Here is a 24,155-nt window from a genome sequence, read left to right on the forward strand (position 1 = left end):
AAAAATGAATATTTTACAATTTATGTAAAATTAAGAAATTATTTCAAGCCTTATAACTCGAAAAGTACTTAATGAAAAAATATTTAATTATAGTGTTTTGGAAAGCTCTCGAGGAAGGCTACAAGAATATGCAAAAGTATATAGGGTGTCCCATTAAAAAGTTGGAGGTGACCTTCACGTGATCTTCGAACAAGCACAACTTGTCAAGGTCAAACCAATGAAACCATCTTATGGCCCCTCTTCAAGCCATACAATTTTTGTTTGAAACACTTTCTAGTAAAACTCTTCCTTATCGAGATATTCGACCATGTCTAAACTTTTTTAACACCCAGTATATCCCGGCCGTAGTCGCTTCTCTATATAATTTTAATTAAATTAATAATGTACCAAATAATTGACGGATAAGACAAATACACAATTTTCGCAATTAGCGCTCGAGGAGTCCCATCGAGCGTTGACGTCGAGGAAGGTTTTCATTTTCCTGTCACAGCTGATTTATATATACAAAATATCAAAAATATTTTAAGCACAATTGCTCGTGCTTAAATAATGACACTTATTAGAACCAATTACGCTACTAATTTGCTTCGCATTATTGCTCTTCACTCCGATATTCGAACAGAGAGAATTTGAAAACAGGAAAAAATTAATAAGATAATTTTGCTTAGAAAATATTCATCTTTCATTCAATATAAGATCTCTTGGAAGGAACTATTAAATATGTTTTATATAGGGGAGACCGGGGACATAAGTAACAACGTTATGAAAGTAACAAGCCTCGTAATAAATAACACAATATGTTGAATAATTTGTACTAAATATGTAGTTAAACGCGTACGTCCCGATTCTCTTCCTTTTCAGTTAATTGTTGTAGAACGATCGAGTTGCACATGCAGGAATAAAATTAGTGTATTTGCATTATTCACCTAAGTATTTCTTGTTTTAGTTTTTTTGTATCTATGCCTAATTAAAGTGTATATATTAACGTAATTATTTGTCGGTGGATTCTTCTAAAATGTATTCATAAGTTTTTATAGTTGATTTGGCTGAGTCTTGCATCATATTTAGGTTATAATGCTTTTATTCTAAAAAATGTGTTTGGGGACAAAAGTAACACGACACTCTGTGGACGAAAGTAACATGTTTCAATGCTTAAAGTATAAGGGAGCTGATCCCATAATAATTATACCAAAGACGATTCTTATTACGTATGCCATAATTGTGATTCAGAATAGATACCAATCTCTTTTGTATAAGTAGTTATCATGCAATTTTTACACTATTATTTAGAATTAAACTATTATTTAGACTTAAAAAAGTACAAGACTGGTGTGATGTTAAGTATAATTATTTTATGATATTACTTATAATTATTTTACTTAACGAAGATTATTTCTTTAAGTTTTTCAAAGATGATAAAAATAAATATTTATTTTATTTTTTATTTTAATATAATATAATAGAAATTTATAATAAAAGTTATCTTGCTTAATAAAAGATCATAATAAAAGTTGCCTTAAATTGAAAAAAGTCATATTTATTTTATTTTCCCGAAAATAAGAACTGATACTTTTATCCCCAGACTATGTTACTTTTGTCCCAGGCCCCCAGGATAAAAGCAACAGTCAACGTACTTGCGAAAAACTATAGTAGCTCTTTAAATATCCATCATTTGAGATTGAAACATAGGTATAATAATAGAGCAATAAATGGAGTTTTTTAACATATAATCTTTTTTTTATATCTCTAACGATAATTAATTAGTGACCTATAATATAAAAAATGTTATTTTTGTCCCCGGTCTCTCCTACGATCATCAAATTCTTCAGAGTTTATTTCTCGAATTTAATCATATGGAAAGTGTTCTTATAGAAGAGTGCTTTCCTTCGTTTTCTATTTTTATATTTTTTACGCGCGTTTGGATTTTTATTCCATCGTTGTCTTTAGCAGACAGATGAATTCTTTTTCTTTTCGCCGCGAAAGGAGGAAGCTAAGGTTTACAAATATCATGGTAAGGCAAAAAAGATATGTATCAATTCCGCCATTAATTATTCAAGTACGTAACGTTCTACATTCTCCTAATCTCTACCGTACGGACAATCTTTTTTTTCATTGACATTGAGTGTTGCCGTACATTGGGTACCGTGGGAGATAAGGGTCAGAAATAATTTCTCCTAGTCGTACTAGCCTTCGCAAGATAGTTCGGATTCATGGATTCATCTTTGGAAAAGTAAGTGGACCAAAATAAAAAACCGAAGGTTTCTGCGGAGATAGGCACAAGATAAATTTTAACATATCGATGAGATTTGTTTCCTTTGCATACGTATCAATTTTGCCTGATTCCATCGGACACACTATTCTATTATATTCGCGTTTCTTGGATTCTAAATTTGTACACAGGATAGGGGAGTCCGGAGACAAAAGTAAAATTTTTTGTATTATAGGTCACTAATTAATTAGAGATATAAAAAAAGATTATATCTTAAAAAACTCCATTTATTGTTCTATTATTATATCTATGTTTCAATCTCAAATGATAGATATTTAAAGAGCTATAGTTTTTCGCAAGTATGTTGATTGTTACTTTTATCCTGGGGACCGGGGACGAAAGTAACATAGTCTGGGGATAAAAGTACCAGTTCTTATTTTCGGAAAAATAAAATAAATATGACTTTTTCAATTTAAGGCAACTTTTATTATAATCTTTTATTAAGCAAGATATCTTTTTTTATAAATTTGTATTATATTATATTAAAATAAAAAATAAAATAAATATTTATTTTTATCATCTTTGAAAAACTTAAAAGAAATAATCTTCGTTAAGCAAAGTAATTATAAGTAATATCATAAAATAATTATACTTAATATTACACTAGTTTTGTACTTTTTTAAGTCTAAATAACAGTTTAATTCTAAATAATAGTGTAAAAATTGTATAATAACTTATACAAAAGAGATTGGTATTTATTCCGAATCACAATTATAGCATACGTGAATAACAAGAATCGCCTTTGGTACAGTTATTATGGGACCAGCCTCCTTACACCCTAAGCATTGAAACATGTTACTTTCGTCCACAGAGTATTGTGTTACTCAAACATATTTTTTAGAATAAAAGCATTATAACCTAAATATAATGCAAGACTCAGCCAAATCAACTATAAAAACTTATGAATACACTTTAGAAGAATGCACCGACAAATAATTACATCAATATATACACTTTAATATACACTTTAATTAGGCATAGATACAAAAAAACTAAAACAAGAAATATTTAGGTGAATAATGCAAATACACTAATTTCACTCCTGCATGTGCAACCGGCATGATCGTTTTACAACAATTAACTGAAAAGGAAGAAAATCGAGGCGTATGCGTTTGACTATCGTTATGAACGTAATCGCGAATATCGGGATCGTAAATGAGCTGAGCCACTTATCTAAGCTTAAAAGGATATAATACTTTATTAACACTGCGTGTATACAAGGGGTCGATCTTCCTACTCGCGCGATCCTTTCGCAACTCCTCGTGCTCTCGCAACGACGCCGAGATTCTCACTGTCTCTTTACATCCCGGACCGAAAATGCCCGGCGACCTATCTGTTCTATCTCTAACTCAAGTGCTCGGCTGTTTATTTCTAGAAAAATATTTCAAGTGCTCGGGCACATTTTCTACTATCCTTGCCAGGACATCCTCCCCCTTTTCGTGGGAACGAATATCTATAACTTATCGTAAAAGCTTAGTCTAAGATTGTACATATATCGAAATAGCTCAATACAGAAAAAATGAACTCAGGAAATTATACAAAGCAAAACGCTGAATATGTTCTTCTAATGCTTGATTTCAAAACGATCAGATTTCTTACTAACGCGTCCACTTTGTGTGGTTACAATCTTTAGATCGTCGACTTTCTCTTTATAAACAGATTGCTCCTTTCTAATACAATCAATTTTATCGCTAAGTTCTTTGGAGCTCGCTCGCCTGTCTAAATCTTTGATGAGGGTCTCAGACCTTCCTCGCTTTATTTCTAACGGATAGATTCTTTACACCGGCCTCTTAAACAAACCATTCTTGATTTTTAAAACAAACACTCTATCTTGACTGTCGCGGCCCGGAATTATTTTCACTACGCGTGCTAAGGGCCAATCTATGCGCTTGTGTATGTTGTCGCCGACTAGAACGACGTTGCCGATTTCTATTTTCCGCGTTTCTTTCTTTTTTCCTTCCTTCAATAATAATTGACCTAAGTATTCCGTACGAAATCTTTTTCGAAGGTCTTCGATAATTTTCTGTCTGTGTTTGAGTTTCTTTTCTAATTTTGCCCGATATAGTATATCGCAGTCGGATACACCGTATTCTCGATTTTCTTGAAGAAATACCGACGGTGACAATGGCTTAAGATCCTCGGGATCTTCTGAGATATACGTTAGAGGTCGAGTATTAATTATTGCTTCTGCATCACACAGAAATGTGTTTAAACTTGCGTATGAAAGACTCGCTTTTCCTAGTATCTTTCGCAATAGTGTTTTCAGAATTCCTATGAGTCTCTCCCACCAATCACCCCACCACGGTGCTGCTGGCGGATTAAAATACCATTCGATTTGTAATGCCTGTGTGCCGAACTGTGTTTAGCGATTTTTTCCCAGTCTAATTTGCTTAATGCGTTAGCGGCGCCCGTAAAATTAATCTCATTATCGCTATATAGATATGGTACGTGGTCGTCCGCGTCTTGCTATAAATCTACGTAAGCATTCTATGAAACCCTAAATCGATAGTGTTGATGCTAACTCGAAATGTACCGCTCGGTACACGGCACAGGTAAAAATACAAATCCATCCCTTCCCCCCATCCCATAAAAATAGTGGACCTGCAAAATCGATCCCAACTATCTCGAAAATTGTTGCGTCGCGAACGCGATGGGGAGATAAAGGAGGAACTTCGATTTTCATACGTTTCGTTTTCTGCCTCTTGCAGACTATACAATTGGCTATCATCGCTCTTATTATTTTTCGAAGAGAAATAATCCAAAATCTTTCCCGTAAATAATTGATAATAATCTGTGTTCCGGCATGGCCCATGGATTCATGAGTTTCTTTCACTAGCATATAAATTATGTCATGATTATTATCTAAAAGAATAGGACATAAAAAATTGAGATCATCGATTCGATTAAAAATCTTAGTCTTTAAGACGTATAAATCGTATTTATTCTTCATTATCTTAAAGGCAGATAATTTTTCTTTACCTTTTACAGTCGTAAACATTTGTCTTGTAGATATTTAAATAATCTAGTTTCTGCTGCTTTTATTTCCGCGAAAGTTAAGTATAATCTCTTTCGTTCTTTTTCAGATAAATATGCTTTTTTAGGCAATTCGTGCATATCAAGATCGTCGTTTAATTTCTTTCTTTTATCGATCTCTTTTTTCCTATTTAAAAGAAACCTATGCATCCATGCCAAAAAACGTATTAGCTTATTATAAGACGAAAAGTAATCATCGACTTTAAACGTAGTAGTTTCCGTGCTAATTGTATATACTAAAGCCGACTTTTTAATTTCTCTATTTATTTCTTCTTCGACAAAGTCGCCCTTTCCTTTGGGCCAATCTATATCTGGCTTATAAAGCCATGAGGAGCCTAACTACTACTCAGATCGTACTAGCTGAGCGGGACTTCAACCACGCGACGGAATTTCCGCAGGAAATTTAAATCCTCGGGTACATATTTCCATTCCTCTTGTCTACTGAACTCGCGTATTTCTTTTATTCTGTTCCGAACGAACGTTCCCCATTGCATGTCGCGTTTGATCCACGCCAACACTGTAGTCGAGTCGGTCTAACTAAAACGTCGTTCTAGAACTCTTTCGCGTTAAAGACTTAATAACAGAGGTTGTAAGTCTGACCGCCATCAATTCGAGACGCAGAATTGTAGCTTTTTCGGGAGCTATGCGAGATCTCGCACTCAAAAGTGTAACGTTTACTGCGCTCTCATATTCCATTCTCGCGAAAACAGCTGCTGCATAAGCCGAACCGCTGGCGTCGCAAAACGACGTATGTAATGTTAAATCATCCCTGCCGAGTTTTCGCGGGATGTCGATTCGATTCGATAAAGGTTCTCGTTTACCCAGTTCACGAATTTACTTGCTTGATTATCCGCGACCTTTGTGTCCCAATCTTTCTTTTCCGTCCATAATTCTTTAAGCAATAATTTAGGCAACAACGATATGGAACACGTAAAGCCGATAGGATCGAAAATTTTGTGCGTTGCGGACAAAATTACTCTTTTCGTTATAACGCTTGAAATATTCAAATTTAATACTGACGGATTGACCGAAATAGTGTCTTTGTTTTTGTTCCATAAAATTCCCAAAACGAGTGTTGTTTCGCTAGCTCTCGAATCATGTGAACTTTCCCAGCCACGAAGTTCGAAACCGCCCGTTTTCATTATCGTCGTGAATTCTGATATAAACGTTCTTCATTCTTCTTCCGAATCTACACTCGTGACATAATTGTCGACATAGAACGATTCTCTTAATTTTTCCGCTGATTTTTTATTCGCGTCAATGTTTGTTAAGAACGTCGATAAATGGAGTTGAATGATCGCTGCTAATATAAATGGGCTGCAGGCTAGACCGAATACTACTCGACAATGACGGGAAACTATCCTTTTACCGCCTACGATCCAAAAGAAACGGAGATAATCCCGGTCCGCCTTGTTTACAATTATCTGTAAAAACGCTTTCTTTATATCAGACACACACTACTCCGATCTCTCTTTCTCAAAATCTATTCAAAGACGAAGGTACTAACTCAATTAAGTTAGGGCCCTTTTTGAGGCATTGATTTAAAGACGGATATCCTCTCTTAGAAGCAGAAGCGTCAAACACCGGTCTTATTTTAGTCGTACTATTCAATTTTATCATTGGGCGATGCGGTAAATAATGGCCTAAATTGTCAATTTCATCGTCAGGTACTTTTTCAATAATCCCTTCCGACAGCCATTCCTTGAAAACATTATCATACGCTTCTAATAAATTTTTTGAAGCAAGTTTATCCAGACATCTTTCAAATTTATTGCGCGCTATATCGTAATTGCTGGAAACAAGCTCATGACTTTCCGTCCACGGTAATCGAACTTCATATCGACCGTCCGCGTTCAATTTAGCCGTCTCTATCAAAAACTTCCGCGTTTGTTCGTCTCTCGCTGCTTTATCCGTTTTCTCGATCGAATCTGTGATACCGATAGCATCTAGACGCCACAAATCGCATAGATTGGCCTCCTGCACGAACATTGTCGTTATCATTACCATCGCGTCAGATCTCGTGGATTCTTTCTCGTGGATAATTTGCCTAACACCGTCCATCCTAGACGTGTCTCGATAGCCGTTAATCCATTCTTTAAATCGCATTTCCTACCAGTTAATAATTTACCGGCTACATCCGCACCGATTAGCACTTCTATAGAATCACTTTTACTTCCGATATCCGTTAGATTAATATTCTTTGCTTGTAATTCATCGACCCATGCATCTCGCTTAATACTCGCGATCGGAGCGCAAATAATATCCCGGTTCATGGCCGAGAAATTGCACGCGTACGATTCATCTAAATTCTGAATGTGTATCTTAAACATATTGTGAATTTCGCTTCCCGATTTGATTCCGCCGAACAGCGAATGTGAAACTTTTAATTCACCAAGCGAAACGTAACCTAATTCTCTCGCAATATCTGTGCGGATATACGAACGTTGTGACGCCGTATCAAAAATCGCACTTACAATTTTCTCTCGCGTTTGAGAACACAATTTTATTCGAAGAGTTTGTAAACAAACATCCGGCGTCTCGCAAAATGAAGCTAGGTTCTGATCATCGACAATCTTTTCGTTATCGTTCGACTTATTTACAGAAACGCTCGGTTTAATTACGGAATTGTTCTCCTTGCGAACTATACTCGGACACATTAATAGAACGTACTGTCTCGATCACCAATCGCATTTTACTTTAGCTTTACATTTTTATGAAATATGTCCGCGTTTTAGACAATTAAAGCAACAGCCTTCTTTCTTAACAATGTCTTTTTGTTCATTTAATATTAATTTACGCGCAGATTCGCAGTTTAGACTATCGTGATTTAACTTACAGAAAATGCACTCTAGCCTCCATTGGTCCTTTGCCACGAGAAGCACACTAGCACTAGCTGCCTCCTTCCGCCGTCGATTCTGTTTTACCTTTCAGTTTCTTCATTTTCTCTTGTTCCGTCGATAAACCGAAGCCTGTCAATGCCATGTCGATGCGCTCCTGGCTTTCCATTTCCAACTGCAGGAATCTAAGAAGTTTTGTGAGTCGATCTATTGTTTCACGTTGTCCGTTTGTTTCCATCGTTTTCCGTTGTCCACTGTGTTGCCATGCTCGAAGAACCTCTTCTGAGAGAGACGACTTGACGAGCGGGTACAGCATAGCGGCACAATTGTTCGTCGTCACGCCAATGAACGAATGTAGCACTTGAGCTTATCGTATAGGCTCGTAAGGGACAACTTCTTATTTCCCTTTACTGCGTTTTGCAACACGAGACCTAGTAGTTCGCGCACGTAAAATTCCACAATGATATTGTCTCGTCCAAAACGATTTTTTAGGCTCGAAATTGCTTTTTTATAATTTTCCCCCGTAGGCGGGAAACTTCGCACGAGCTCGTTCGCGCGCGAATTCGGTATCATTTCTTGTTGTAGATATTGCATTTTATTTTCTTCACTAATTGAAGGATCTTCGCTTATCTTCTTAAACTGGCTTCAAAGAGGAAGCCAATCTTTAATATTACCGCCAAATTTTGATAATTTTAACTTAGGAAGCTTCGACGTTTTCAGGGTGTTCGTCGAGACCATTCTCGATATGTTGTCCGACGTCGATGGCGTTATCTTAGATATTTTCATTTTCGCTGTTAGGTACTGAATTTTGTATACATCGCCCGATTCTAACTCTCTGTTGATATCAGTCTCGTCCGCCTCTGATTCGAACAGTGTTTCGTTATATGCAGAATGTACTGCATCCAGCTCAGTCATTTTCGTTTCAAGGAATTGCAACGCCACTATCTTTTCTTCTCTTGAGCAGTCGCTCTCTAATCTTGTTGAGAACGCAGTGAGAGCCTTTGTAAAGGCTATACGAAGCGCCTTTCTTCGTTTCTTTAGGGCATCCATCTTCACGGCGTCGACACAACAAAGATTCAAATTCTAATTCCCGATTTCGCGAACAAATTGTCCTGTCACGGTCGCCAGTTGTTATGAACGTAATCGCGAATATCGGGATTGTAAATGAGCTGAGCCACTTCTCTGAGCTTAAAAGGATATAAAACTTTATTAACTGCGTGTATACAAGGGGTCGATCTTTCTACTCGCGCGATCCTTCTGCAACTCCTCGTGCTCTCGCAACGACGCCGAGATTCTCACTGCCTCTTGACATCGCGGACCGAAAACGCCCGAGCACTTATCTGTTTATATCTATCTCAAGTGCTCGGGTGGTCTATCTATTTACTTAATCAAAAATATTCAAGTGCTCGGGCACACTTTCTACTATTCTTGCCAGGACAATTTTAGTACAACAGTACGTGCTAACAATCTATCACTTAAATCATCACTTTTTATCTTTAATTTTGATCTAACAAGGAAAGGCACAAAAGTGTCCCCCTCCGATTTTGATGAGCTTTTAATATGTTGTTTTCTAGACAAAAATAAGGGACACGTATTCTTTTATACGTGCCCATACGCGTGTCTAGGGGGTAAAACACCTCTTTGAAAAAAATCTGTTTTTTCCTTTCGAGATGAATATTTCAGAAACTATAAGAGATAGAAAAAAATTTTCAAATTAAAAGATAAATGGCTTCAAGAGTACTTTACAATAATAACAAAAAAAATTTTTAGTCTTTTAATTTTTCAAAATACCCCCACCACTAAATATATTTTTTTTTAATTGTGAAATTTCATTATCACCAAGTGAAAGGTTATTTTTTTGCGAATCCAACCATATATGATTAAGTTATGTTTCGAAAAGTTATTTTCCAGAATTAATTATAAACCTCTCTGTAATACGCTATTCGTGTCCGTCTATGCGCTCGATTTTTCGCGCAACACATCCTGTTTTTCCATCATAAAAGATAACTAACACGGATGCATTTATCTATATAATTATGTTTTTTTCGCGTGCATAGTTAGAATAACATTGATAAACATTAGAATAACATTAAAACGTTAAATATAAATAAGCTCAAAATGTATGCATGAAATGACGCACGAGACTCTAAACTTGTTTAATTTAAGATGGCACAAGATGAAATAATAATAATAATAATAATAATAATAATAATAATAATAATAATAATAACACTTATGTAAATAATATTATAAAAGAAGTAATATATATGAAAATTTTGTAATTGTAACATACAATTTTATAAAGATCATCAATAAGAGAGGAGGAGAAAGGATAAGATAAAAGAAGGTGTAAATATATATCCATTTATTAAATCATATATAAATATATAATGCTGTTTATTAAATAGACAAATAAGAAATTTTATAACATAATTGTATAATTCAATTGCACAATATAAATGTGTAAATGCATTTGATATAATTATGTACATAAATAAAATTATGGTTTAAAATTGTTACAAAGATGGTGGATGAAAAAAATGTTTTAAACATAACGTTTTCTTACACCATATATATGATATACAGGATGTTCCATCTTAACTTTCACACTCGAATATCCCGAAACCATGGCGGTTTCGGTGAAAATGTTTTAAACAAAAGTTGTATGGTTTTAAGGGGGCCATAAGATGGTGTCATTGGTTTTACCTTGAAAAGGACTTCACCTCCAACTTTTTAAATGGGACATCCTATATACTTTTGCATATTCTTGTAGCTTGCCTCGAGAGCTTTCCAAAACACTATAATAAAGTATTTCTTCATTGAGTACTTTTCCGAGTTATGAGGCTTGAAATAATTTCTTAATTTTACATAAACCATAAGATATCTAGTAAAATATTCATTTTTCGATTATCTTACCTTAATACTTTTAAGTACAAAATAATGAGAGGAATCAATTGGTGTAAAAAAACACATAGTTGTTTCGAAGAAAAAATATGTAATTTGCAATTATAAATTACATATTTTTTCTTCGAAACAACTATGTGTTTTTTTACACCAATTGATTCCTCTCATTATTTTGTACTTAAAAGTATTAAGGTAAAATAATCGAAAAATGAATATTTTACAAGATATTTTACGGTTTATGTAAAATTAAGAAATTTCAAGCGTCATAACTCGAAAAGTACTTAATGAAAACTAACTTAATTATAGTGTTTTGGAAAGCTCTCGAGATGAGCTACAAAAATATGTAAAAGCATATAGGGTGTCCCATTTACAAAGTTGGAGGTGACCTCTACGTGACCTTCAGCTGACTCTTCAAGGTCACATTAATGGCATCTTCTTATGTCCCCCTCGAAACCATATAACTATTGTCTGAAACATTTTTCCCAATCTCTTTTACTTTAAGAGATATTCAGCTGCATCACTTAAAATGACACACCCTGTATATATAATTTTAATACATTTAATACATATATATAATACATACAATAATATTAATAATCTTAAACATAATAGGAATAAATAATAATTATGGATTATGAAAATTACAAATTTGCTGAAATGAGAATAAAATCATTCTTCTATTGTACTATGTGTTCTATTATATTATGTGCAGTGTGTTGCACTATATTTTACTTAACAACTCTTTTGTTTGCAAGGAGTGCTTATAAACAGTGTTGCGCTTAGGTAACTTAAAATAATCTAGATACAGATTAGATAAATCATATACTCATGTATCTCAGATAAAATAAAGATAATTCGGTTTGAGTGTATCTAGATAAAAGATGTATTAGTTAAATATTTTATCTAGATACTTTTAAGATAATATTTAAGACAATTTAGGATATATAAAAATAATACACTCCAGACAAAAAGTTACAGAAAATAAGCATGTATTCATTTGACAATAATAACGAGTATAGGCCGTGTCCACAATGTCAATGTCAATCGACCAATGTGATTATGGCTACGTTCCACTTAACAATCGCAACGCTCGCAAAATCATCTTCTCCTTGTTGTTCGCTAAAAGTTAAACAAAGACACATTATGTTTACGAGTTCCGCGATCATTAAGTGGAACGCTTTTAAATCCGTATTACACTATAGGTTGCGGGCTCGATTACGATTGAAATGTTGAAATTGACCGATTAGAGTAGCCGGCCGGTAAATTGCTAGTTTGAAGAAATTGTACTCAGTGCACACTGATTACATTATCTTAAGTGTTTTAATAAAAGATATCACTTTTCTTATATCTGAGATACAGATAAAGATACCACAAACTTGAATTATATAGATAAAAGATAAAATAAACAATAATTGCATCTAGGTGAAAATCTAGATAATTTTATCCAGATAACGGAAAATACTGCTTGTAAATAATACTTTGCAGGTAACTTTCAACAAATAAAAATCAAAATTTAGAATTAGAAATTTCAAAAATTAAATTAGAAATTTATATGAGCTGCAGCTGTCACAGAGATAATATCATTATAATATTATAATATTATAACTGTTATATCTAGCAAGTGCATTAATTCTTCTTAACTTATCCACCTTAATTAAATATTTATTTTAGTAAACAAATGGCTCGTGTAATATTAAAGTATGCGAATCACATTACGTAATACTTTCTCAATCATATTGAAAAACATTTAAATTTATTTAACTAAGAGCTGAACATCTAGACTAACTAAGATTTAAATCTGAAGCTTGTAAATTCTCTTTTTAAAATTTATATAAATCGATTTTCACTAAAATTTTCAAGTAAAGAAATTATCTTTCTCTTTTGCTTTTGTTTGGTCGATCACTCTTTCCCACTTTTTCATTCATTAAAAATTACATATTTTCAAAATAATATATTTTCGGAAATTAGAAATAAAAATACGCTTATTTTATAAAAAAAATTAAATGACATTAATTTCTGCTTATTACTTTGAGATACTGTGACATTAATATATTCTGTATGAAAACAAAAAGATCAATGATTAATAAATGAAATATTAGTATAATGATATTCATAAAATTTACCTTTACTTTCGTATTTTTTTCTTTCACAAAAAATTATAACTTCTTACATTCATTTAATTCAACTTGCGTCACTTTATAAAATTTATCTGTTAGCAAGTCGTTTATCTAAAACAGATCATTTTGATGATATTAAACAGCAATATTTGATGTCGCATCATGGTTATTTATTTTACATATATATATGTACATAAGCACATGCAATTTTTACCTTTTCGAGTTGATTTGTGGAATACACATGATTAATAATAATAATAAACGTTGCATACTCGCTGACTTGTCTGTAACAGTAAAACAATAAATTTATTGATACACAAATAAATTGTTGAATGATAGATATATATTTACGGAGAGAAAACTGTGTTACTTAGGTTTTATATGCTCAAGATTATGTAATATGAAATTGAGTATTACAGGATCCCTTGCATGCTTCGCAATTGTAAAAAGAAAATAATTAATATAATCTTTATCGGAAAAATCTTTTAAAAACATAATCGATGTTGTACTATCATTTTTTATTAGATTTAGATAGTCTTTCATAAATTGTGAATCCTCAGGGCAAGAGAGAAATTTTAAAAGTTTAGGTTTAAATTTTTCTTTTCCCAGACGATATACTCCCCACCAAGGAGAATCTTCATTGCTAAGAGAATAGTACAATACTTTTAAACCTTGACAGTATGTCCATTCTTTCCACCATGGCAAAAGCCTACGAGATTTAACAAAAAACCAATTCTAATATAAAAGTTTTGCACATATTAATCTTATATTTTGATTAAATAATTTAACAAATTATAATTTCATAACATAACATAATAAATTTCAATTTTGATATATAATTTTGATATATAAATAATGTAATAAACATTGCACATGTATCTACAAAACAATTAAATTAAAATAACCAAGAATATATAAGAAAAATTACGTGTTCTTTTCGGGATCTGCGAGATGTCGATTTAAATTATGTCGGGCATTTTCTATGCATATGCGACCATCAAGATTACATGCCCATTTCGCAGCCTCCATTCTTAAACTCTTTGTAAGATCGTGTTCATTAGAAACTTCATCGTATTTTAGTTTATCAAGCAAATCGTATAGTAAGTTTAGCATTTTCCCCTAAATATATAAATATATATATATATATATTTATATGTATTTATATTGTTACTTGATATAAATTTTATATTTTTCGATTCTTGCATTATATTTTGCCATACCGAAAGATATCTTGCGCAAATGTATTTTACATGGTTTTATATATTAAGAACGTTTTGTCTTGGTAAACAACTCTAAATTTCTTTTTATAAAGATATCTATTAGCTATACTTATATTGTATACGTATTTACGCAAATTTGAATTTTTCTTACGTGCACATTCACATATGCTTAACACATGCACACATGTCCATATCAAAATATACATACAAAAATGCATATTTTGTAGACATATAGACATACATGTAGACATTTAGACATTATATGTATAATATAATTTAATAACTTTTTAACTGTTTGTGTGTGTATTAAACACACAAATAACTAATGTACATATATGTTTCCTACCAATTTTCTACCTAAAAATTAATGATATTTAAATCGTCATTATGAATATCATGTTGTGATTAAAAATGGTAACAATTTTCATATTTTTCTCTATTTTCCTCTGCACTTTTTATAATTATTACATACTCTCTCTCTATTCGAATATTAATTTACTAATAGATACTTATCATTCATCCAAAATATATTTAAAAATCGTAATCAAATTTTTTTATCTACATGTATTTTATTGTATGTATCTTTTCGGAAAGCACTTAATAATTATTGTCATAAATGCACACAATATTAATATGTGTAATACATAAGTAATGTGTTTAAAGCGTTTTAATATATTTAATACATCACTGTTGATATTGTTTATAATATTTGTTATTACCTTGATGTTAAAATATATTGGTTCCCGAAATAGAAAGATATTGGACAGATATTCCAAAACTTTGAACATGGGATCCATGCCACGTAGTCTGTTTCTCGTGATAGATATTTCGTAATATTCCAGAATACAATGGAATTAAGTCGGTTTGTTATCATTAAATGGAAAGCGTCATCGATAATTTGGGCACGATTCAAAACATGTATTTTCATATAATTTTCAGAATTTAGATAATTTGTAATTCTTCGCCAGTTTTCGATATCGTAATTGACTCGATAATATCCTATCGATAACAAATGAATATATAACGATATAATTCTTTTAAATAGATTTATCAATATAAGGCCCAGTTCAACATACTAAAAAAAAATTCTGGGTAAATCTATGAGATGCATTTAGTAATGCATTTTTTGAAATATTTAGGTTTTATCATCAAGTATGATAATAATAACAAAATATTTAGTAATAGTTATAAACATTTTCCAAAAATAGTTATAAATATTTTACGTTTAATTGAGTTCACTAAATATTAAAAATAATTAAATAATTTCGTCTTAATCACCTATACGTTTAGTTGAAACTATTTCACCACAGCGGTGGGTAACATTTATCAAGTTTGGATTATTATAACCAAGCCTTTTTTTCAGTGCGGTGGCCAGTTAGCTTAACTAGTAGTTAAGTAGTGATGCCAACCACTGAAACAAAATTCGGTAAGCTATTTACAAGCTATTTTAATTAATATTCAGCTTCGTTCTCATACGATATTCATCGCAAAACGAAAATGGATATCACAAATCGTATACGAACACCAAATTTTTGTCATGAGGAAAAACTGGTACTTGTATCATTAATAAAAAAATATAAATTGATAATAGAAAATAAGCGGACTGATGCTGTGAGTGTCAGAGACAAAGAAGAGGCTTGGCTGAAGATATTGGATGAGTAAACTTGTCAAAATCTAACCTTGTAAATAGCTTACCGAATTTTGTTTCAGTGGGTGGCATCACTTAACTACTAGTTAAGCTAACTGTTGAACTGGGCCTAAGTATCTGTTTTTATACATTAACACACATAAAAAGATGTATCAAAAATTGTAAATAAATAGGAAAACCAGATTGTAAAATATTATATATATGAAATTACTTTGCACTAAAATTGAGTATATATAATAGTTGTACAAGAAATTTTATATAAATTTAAACCAATTTTTTAATTATATAAATAATGATCAATTTGCATTATATTACATAACATTATTTGTTATTATCTATATATTCATATAAAAACATAATCTAAAATTAAAATAAATAAGTTTTTCTATAATCATTACATTTTGTGTTAAACGGTAGGTTATAAATGGTTTAAAATTATGTAGCTTAAAATTTACACACACATACACACACAAAATGCTATTTAATAATGCTATGTAATACAAAATGTATGTATGGCCAAAATGATAAAATTGATAATAAAATTGATCTGCAATAGTTTGTAACATGATAAATAAGTTGATTAAATTATCAAATAATAAATTTATTAATTAGATAAAAAAATTCTTATTTTTATATATACATTCATCTATATAAATTATATCTTACTTTAAAGAATTATATTATGCATTTAAAAAAGCTATTTAAGCAAAATGAAAAGAAAGTTTTTGATGTAATTAAATTTTAATTAAAATATCCATGCTTAACAATATACAACATCAAAACAAACACAATTTTATTGAAGATTTAAATGCATTGCAGAAATTTAATGAAATTCTGAAATTACATATTTAAATTTAACACAGAAGATATATTATCTAATTTACTATACATTTGTAAGAATATATAACTTTGTTATCGAATATTATACAAAAAGTAGTATTTATCTTTATTACAAATGAAAATGTACTCTCTAAAAGTGAATCAATGAAAATATCACTAATTTTAAGTAAAATAAGATTCACTGACAAGAGAAGCAAGTCAGTGAGTATTGCACTGCCCCCCCCCCCCCCACCCTTCAGTGGAAACGATTATTTTTTGTTACTTCATCTGATATCTCACTGATTATGGTCAGTGGAAGCAAAATTCACTGTAAAACCAGTAAATTTCATTTTTTGTAAAACCAGTAATCGCTAGTTCGTTCGTTTACCGCTACGATGTGCTATGCACTGAAAAAAATTGTATTCTCAACTTAAGAATATGCCACTTATCTTTAGAATATGTACTAAAATAGGTGTCAAGAAGAGATGCTCTTGGCACCTATTTTAATATATATTCTAAAGATAAGTGGCATATTCTTAAGTTGAGAATACAATTTTTTCAGTGTATCTTTCATATTTAAGTTTTAGTCATGAGAATTAAAGTTTGCAAAGGGCGACAGATAAAATTAAAAATATTACTTCAATTTAATTTCTGATACAATCTGAACAGAGGAACTTCAGATATTAAATCGATTTTATAAGTCGGATACAAATCAATATCCGGCGAATAAACGAAAATGATCCATTCATTATCTATTTAATATAACAAGTTCAACATGCATATAAATAAAATAATATAAATAGTAATATAAATAAGTAATATAAATAAGTAATATAAATAGTAATAATATAAATAGTAATATAAATAAGTAATATAACATTTTTAATATAATAAATATAAATAAAATATTACTGATACTCTGATTGAGACAGTCAATATTACTAATTCTTTCAGTAAAATGGTAGTGATTTACAGTGCTGTATTTATAACTGCTATAATGAGTGACTATTTACTGTTTTTCAGTTATAATACACTGATTCACTTTTAGAGAGTAGCAGAATACTTATTATTATATTTTACAGTCAATCGTTTTAAATATATAACAAGTGAAAAATGTTTAAATAATTTAGAAGCTTATATATAATTAAAATAATATAAAATTTTCATTACGTTAAAAACATTATAAAGTGTGATAAGTTACATATTTACCAGTTTGTTGTATGTTAAATAGTATCCAGCCATTCTCTTTAAATTTCAAACGTAATCTAAAAGTCAGAAAATAGGACAATAAAATATTATTTAAAGTAAAATTATGATACGTCTGTGTAGTATACGTTACAGGTATTTCATAATTCGCCAATTTATTTAAATTGTGCATTGATACCTGTATCCGTTCTACAGGAGAACTATATTCTCGTGTTATTTTCAATACAAGATAATATTTTTGTGATAATATTTCATTCAAACAATTAGTTATCTTCCATATAAGTACTAAATTGTTTAGAGATATTTGTGGAGACGAAAAGTGCTTGAAAACTTCATCAACATTGGCAGCAGGCTTGCTAAAGTTACAAAATTTTGCAAAATTTATTGTTAAAGTGTCAAAAGTATTATAAGCAACATATACAATTACTACAATATTACCATAATATATAAAATTGCTACGTTAATTATACTTTTTATTTAATTTAATTAGTTATATAAATAATTATGTAATTAATCATATGATTTATAATTTCCATAAATATTTGATATGCTATAGTTTAAACTATAATTTAACTATAGGAATAGCCTAACTTGATTATTTTTAAAAGATAAGTGTATGTGTAAATTGAAAGTTTATCTTGAATATTTAATGACATTGAAGGTAAAAGAAATTGTGTATGGTTAATAATAAAGTATGTAAGATACGATCTAAGTTAAAATAAAAATAACTATAAAATAACTATAAAATTTGAGACTTTTATGATATATAATCAATCATTCATCATATTTAGTTTTCTGTAATACAGTAATTATAGTAGTACAGTATATTACTTACTTATTCTTTACATATATGCGGATAGTTTCTCAAAATATTTCTTCATTAACCACATGTTGAAACACACGCAATGCATTGGATCCTACATTTACATAATTTATATCAAAATATAAGATAATAATACATATAAGTTAATAATAATTACAATTATATATATACAGGGTGTCCCGAAACTAATGCTTGATATTTTAAAAGCAGATTCTCTGACCAATTTAAAAACGATTTTTCCTCAGCGAAAATGTCGAGGGAGATCATTATTTTTTGTATATTCCCAATTTTTGTCATCATGTATCTTTCTAACTAAGTCTTAAATTAAAATTCTATTAAAGTAAACTCTACCTAAAATTAACTAAAGAATGTGACTTTGTTAATATTTTATTCCCATAAGCCTTAGTTTGCGAAAAACCCTTTATTTTCAATCGTTTATAACTCGAAAACTATTAGTGCCGCGATATTTTCGCTGAGGAAAAATCGTTTTTAAATTGGCCAGAGAATCTGCCTTTAAAATATCAAGCGTTAGTTTCGGGACACCCTGTATATATATATATATATATATATATATATATATATACAGGGTGGCCCACGTAAAGAGTTACAAATTTATATCTCAGAAACGAAGCAATTTAGAGAAAAATGTTTCAGACAAAAGTTGTATGGTTTCGAGGGGGACATAAGGTGGTTAGGTCATTAATTTGACCTTGAAGAGTCACCTGAAGGTCACATGAAGATCACCTTCAACTTTTTAAGTGGGACACTCTTTATGCTTTTGCATATTCTTTTAGATGATCTCGAGAGCTTTTCAAAACACTATAATTAAGTTAGTTTTCATTAAGTACTTTCCAAGTTATGAGGCTTGAAATAATTTCTTAATTTTACATAAACCATAAAATATCTAGTAAAATATTCATTTTTCAATTATCTTACCTTAACACTTTTATGCACAAAATAATGGGGAATCAATTGGTAAAGAAAACGTACAGTTGTTTTTAAGAAAAAATATGGAATTGTTAATTTCAAATTACATATTTTTTCTTAAAAACAACTATGTTTTTTCTTTACACCAATTGATTCCTCTTATTATTTTGTATAGAAGTATTAAGGTAAGATAATCGAAAAATGAATATTTTACTAGATATTTATGTAAAATTAAGAAATTATTTCAAGCCTCATAACTCGAAAAGTACTCAATGAAGAAATACTTTATTATAGTGTTTTGAAAAGCTCTCGAGATAAGCTACAAGAATAAGTAACAAGAAATAGGGGGTTCCATTTAAGAAATTGAAGGTGACCTTCACGTGACCTTCAAACGACTTTTCAAGGTCAAACCAATGACACCATCTTATGGCCCCTTCAAGCCGTACAACTTTTGTCTGAAACATTTCTTTCTAAAGTGCATAGTTTATGAAATATTCGACCGTTCCGGGACTTTTGGGACACCCTGTATATATATATATATATATATATATATATATATATATATATGTGTGTGTGTGTGTGTAGTTAAATATACCTTCTAGAAATATATACATGGTGTCCCACTCTAACATTCTTACCGTAATAATTCGTAAACATGGCTTTTGGAAAAGAAAAGTTTTAAATAAAAGTTATAGGGTTTGGAGAGGGAAAGAGGATTATATTAGAGAATATTAATTGGACCTTGGATGTAGGTGTTAAGGTCATGTGAAGATCAATTTAGTTTTTTAAAATGAGACTACCCTCTCTCTAATTTGTCTATATAAAATGATTCCTCATATATTCCATGTAAAAGTTATAAGAGTAAGAGTCATAAATTGGATGGTTTATGAGATATTTTATACTTTATATATGTTGACAATTTTATCTAAATTATAAAATATCTCATGAAATATTTATTTTTCAATTATCTTACCTCAATATTTTTATACATAAAATAATGTGAAGAATTTGCAACATACAGCTACACATTTTTTTTAAGAATAATTATGTGTTTTCTTTATTAATTTTAATTAATTTCTTTTATTGTGTGCATTGATTGATTTGAATAGTAATGTAAGATAATCGAAAAATAAATATTTTATAAAATATTTTATGGTTTATGTAAAATTTTGGCAATTTAAAGTATAAAATATCTTGTAAATTACTCAATTTTTGGATATATTATCCTTATAACTCTTTACGTGGAATATTATAAGGAATTGTTTTATGTAAACAAATTAAGATAATCTCATTATAAAGAACTAAATTGGCCTTCACAGGACCTTGACACCTACATTCAAATAGTCCAATATATATTAATATTTTTACCTTCTTTCCCTTTCCAAGCCCTACAACTTTTATTTAAATTTTTTCCAAAACGCACTGTTCTCGAGTTATTACGGTGTAAATATTAAAAAGTGAGACCTACACATTTAAATCTATATATAAGTTTTACATATAACGCCTAACTTTTTAAGCATATTCAAAACTCAATTTTTAATTATATCTTTACCTTTAATGTAACGGGGATTTTTGAAAGCACTGTTCAATGATGTATTATAAAGTGATGTATCATATTCAGTATCAAAATGAAGGGATTCTTGTTGAAACTGTACCACAAACAAGTCTATTATTCGGGCATTTGGGAGAGCCTATAAAAAATAATTTTAATGTATTTAGTCATTTGATATTAGATTTACATACAGCAGCAATATGTACTAGGGCTGCTACTTTCTATGTAAAAAACTTTATTACTTATACTCTTAAAATATAAAATAAATAATATTAAAATAATCTTAAAATATAAAATAAATAATTCAAAAATAATATTAATAATAGCAAAAATGGCTACACAATATAACTTTTAAATTAAATATTTCTTATTTATAAAATATAGCAAAATTATCTCACAATTATATTACACAATTTCCATATGTATACATATGCTTAACTTTATAATAACTTTATCTATAATTTATGCAATCTGAATGATAATTTCTCTTTTATTTTATATAATAACTTAAAGATGTCGAACAAATGTAATATAATAGTGACTTTAATACATAAAAGAAACACAAAAGTATAAGAATATTTTATCTACGTTTGTTACTGATTTACTTGGAAAAATTAGCATTTTTTTTTAAATTATCATTTTTCTTTGTAAATATAGAATCTTCGCGTAATATTTTAATTCACCAAAAAAATTTATACGCTCTGATAAAGCTAAAATTATAAAGAGCTTTTACATTATATATGTACATACATATATCTTTATGTTTAACTCAAACCTTGCTCACTTGCAAACAATATGATACATATATATGTATATTACAAGTTAAGTTACAAAAGTAAGTTACAAGTTTTGCGTTAAAGAATGCTTAAATTAATTACTTTATCGGTGACATATAATTCAAGAAGTGCGATAATAGCCTCATTTAACGAAGAGGATAACGACCAAAGTGGATTTTCATAATAAAGACATTCCTGTACTACTTTATGGGCTATGAAGTGAGCAACTTTAATTTTACTCGCAACAGAATCGACATTCTGAATGTAGGTAACATCTGCATCTCTGAAAATTAAAAAAAAAATGTTTCATAGAAAACTTATTACTGTTGAAAACATTTTGTGCTTACAAATTTAATATAATTAAATAATTCTATAAATTAACATATTAATTATATATTAATGTTTTATAATGTTTGCGTGTATGAATGACTCATCACGAAATAATGCGATACTTACTTAATAATGCTTCCAATATATATATATATATATATATACATATATATACATATGTTTTTTAAATTTTGGTCGATAAAGAATATGAAAACTTTAAAATAATACGTTATTTAATTTTAATTATTTTAATGTTTTTATTTTATAATTTTTAATTTTGTGATTATAAAATATATATATATATATATATATATATATGTATATACCCACACAGAAGAAAATATCTAATGGATATCTACTGGATATCTACATATCCATTTAATATCCATATCCACTATGGATAACCAATAGATATCTAAAAGACGTCTAAAATGTTTATATCTCCTGAATAACCAATGATGATATCCATTGAATATCCATATAAAATCCCTATATCCATATCTACTGAAAATCTATGGAAGATATCCACTGGACATCCATATAAAATCCACATACTCATATCTACTGAAAATCTACCAAAGATATCCATTGAACATCCATATATTGTCCACATATCCATGTCCACTGAACATCTACCAAGGATATCCATTAGACATCCATATAATGTCTACATATCTATGTCCACTGAAAATCTATCAAGGATATCCATTGGACATCCATATAAAATCCACATATCCATATCTACTGAAAATCTACCAAAGATATCCATTGAACATCCATATATTGTCCACATATCCATGTCCACTGAACATCTACCAAGGATATCCATTAGACATCCATATAATGTCTACATATCCATGTCCACTGAAAATCTATCAAGGATATCCATTGGACATCCATATAAAATCCACATATCCATATCTACTGAAAATTTACCAAAGATATCCAATGGATATTCATATATTTCCACGAGCTTCATGCCTCGCCGCTAGGTGGCGAAAAGGAAAACGTCTAACCCGAAAGTGGGATTCATCTAAGACATTATATAAGGCCGCAGCACAGGTCCCACGAGTCACGGCTTATCGGTCAAAGAGCGCAGACTATTATAGCCGCATGTCCTCTAGCTTTTGCGAGGAGCTCCAGAGCTCCATATAATTAACCGCAGACGTTTAATTTTTTTTTCCGTTATATAAATTCCGTTATATATGGTATCTATATACAGAACATTAAATCAATATCCACTCAAAAATAAATATCAATATATACGTAATAAATGTATCTATATATAATAAATATCCACTGAATATTGTATAGATATTTACAGGATATTGGTTTAAATATTCTGTAGATATTTATAGAACATTGAATAAATATCCACGCAGAAATCTGATGAATATCCAGTATACATGCAATGGATCTACAGAAATATCCACTAAATATTGTATGAATATCTAATGGATATTTATGTAGATATCCTATGGATATTTATGAGATCTCGAATGGCGGACATCTGGATATCTAAAGCACGTCTAATAAATGTTTCCTATATATTCGTGGATATTCCTAATGCCCATTGAGAATATCTAATAGATATCTAATAGATATTATGTTCTGTGTGGGTATATACATATACATATATATATATTTTAATTTTATTTTTCGTATAAGTTGATACAGATTAAAGATATAATAAA

General features: G+C 30.1%; 1 protein-coding gene and 1 pseudogene across 1 annotated transcript; both read right to left on the minus strand.

Moving 5' to 3' along the window:
• Positions 1–6,778: 6,778 nt before the first annotated feature.
• Positions 6,779–7,291, minus strand: LOC145961774 (uncharacterized). Its single transcript, XM_083082236.1, has one exon. The coding sequence runs from the start codon at positions 7,289–7,291 to the stop codon at positions 6,779–6,781; it is 513 nt and encodes a 170-aa protein (XP_082938362.1).
• Positions 7,292–7,302: 11 nt separating this feature from the next.
• Positions 7,303–9,189, minus strand: LOC145961775 (uncharacterized; annotated as a pseudogene).
• Between the last annotated feature and the right edge of the window lie 14,966 nt (positions 9,190–24,155).

This window comes from Camponotus vicinus, unplaced genomic scaffold (assembly GCF_025532165.1).
Source record: "Camponotus vicinus isolate PSW18456_S1 unplaced genomic scaffold, iyCamVici1.0 SCAF_11, whole genome shotgun sequence".
In the NCBI taxonomy this organism is placed as follows: Eukaryota; Metazoa; Arthropoda; class Insecta; order Hymenoptera; family Formicidae; genus Camponotus; species Camponotus vicinus.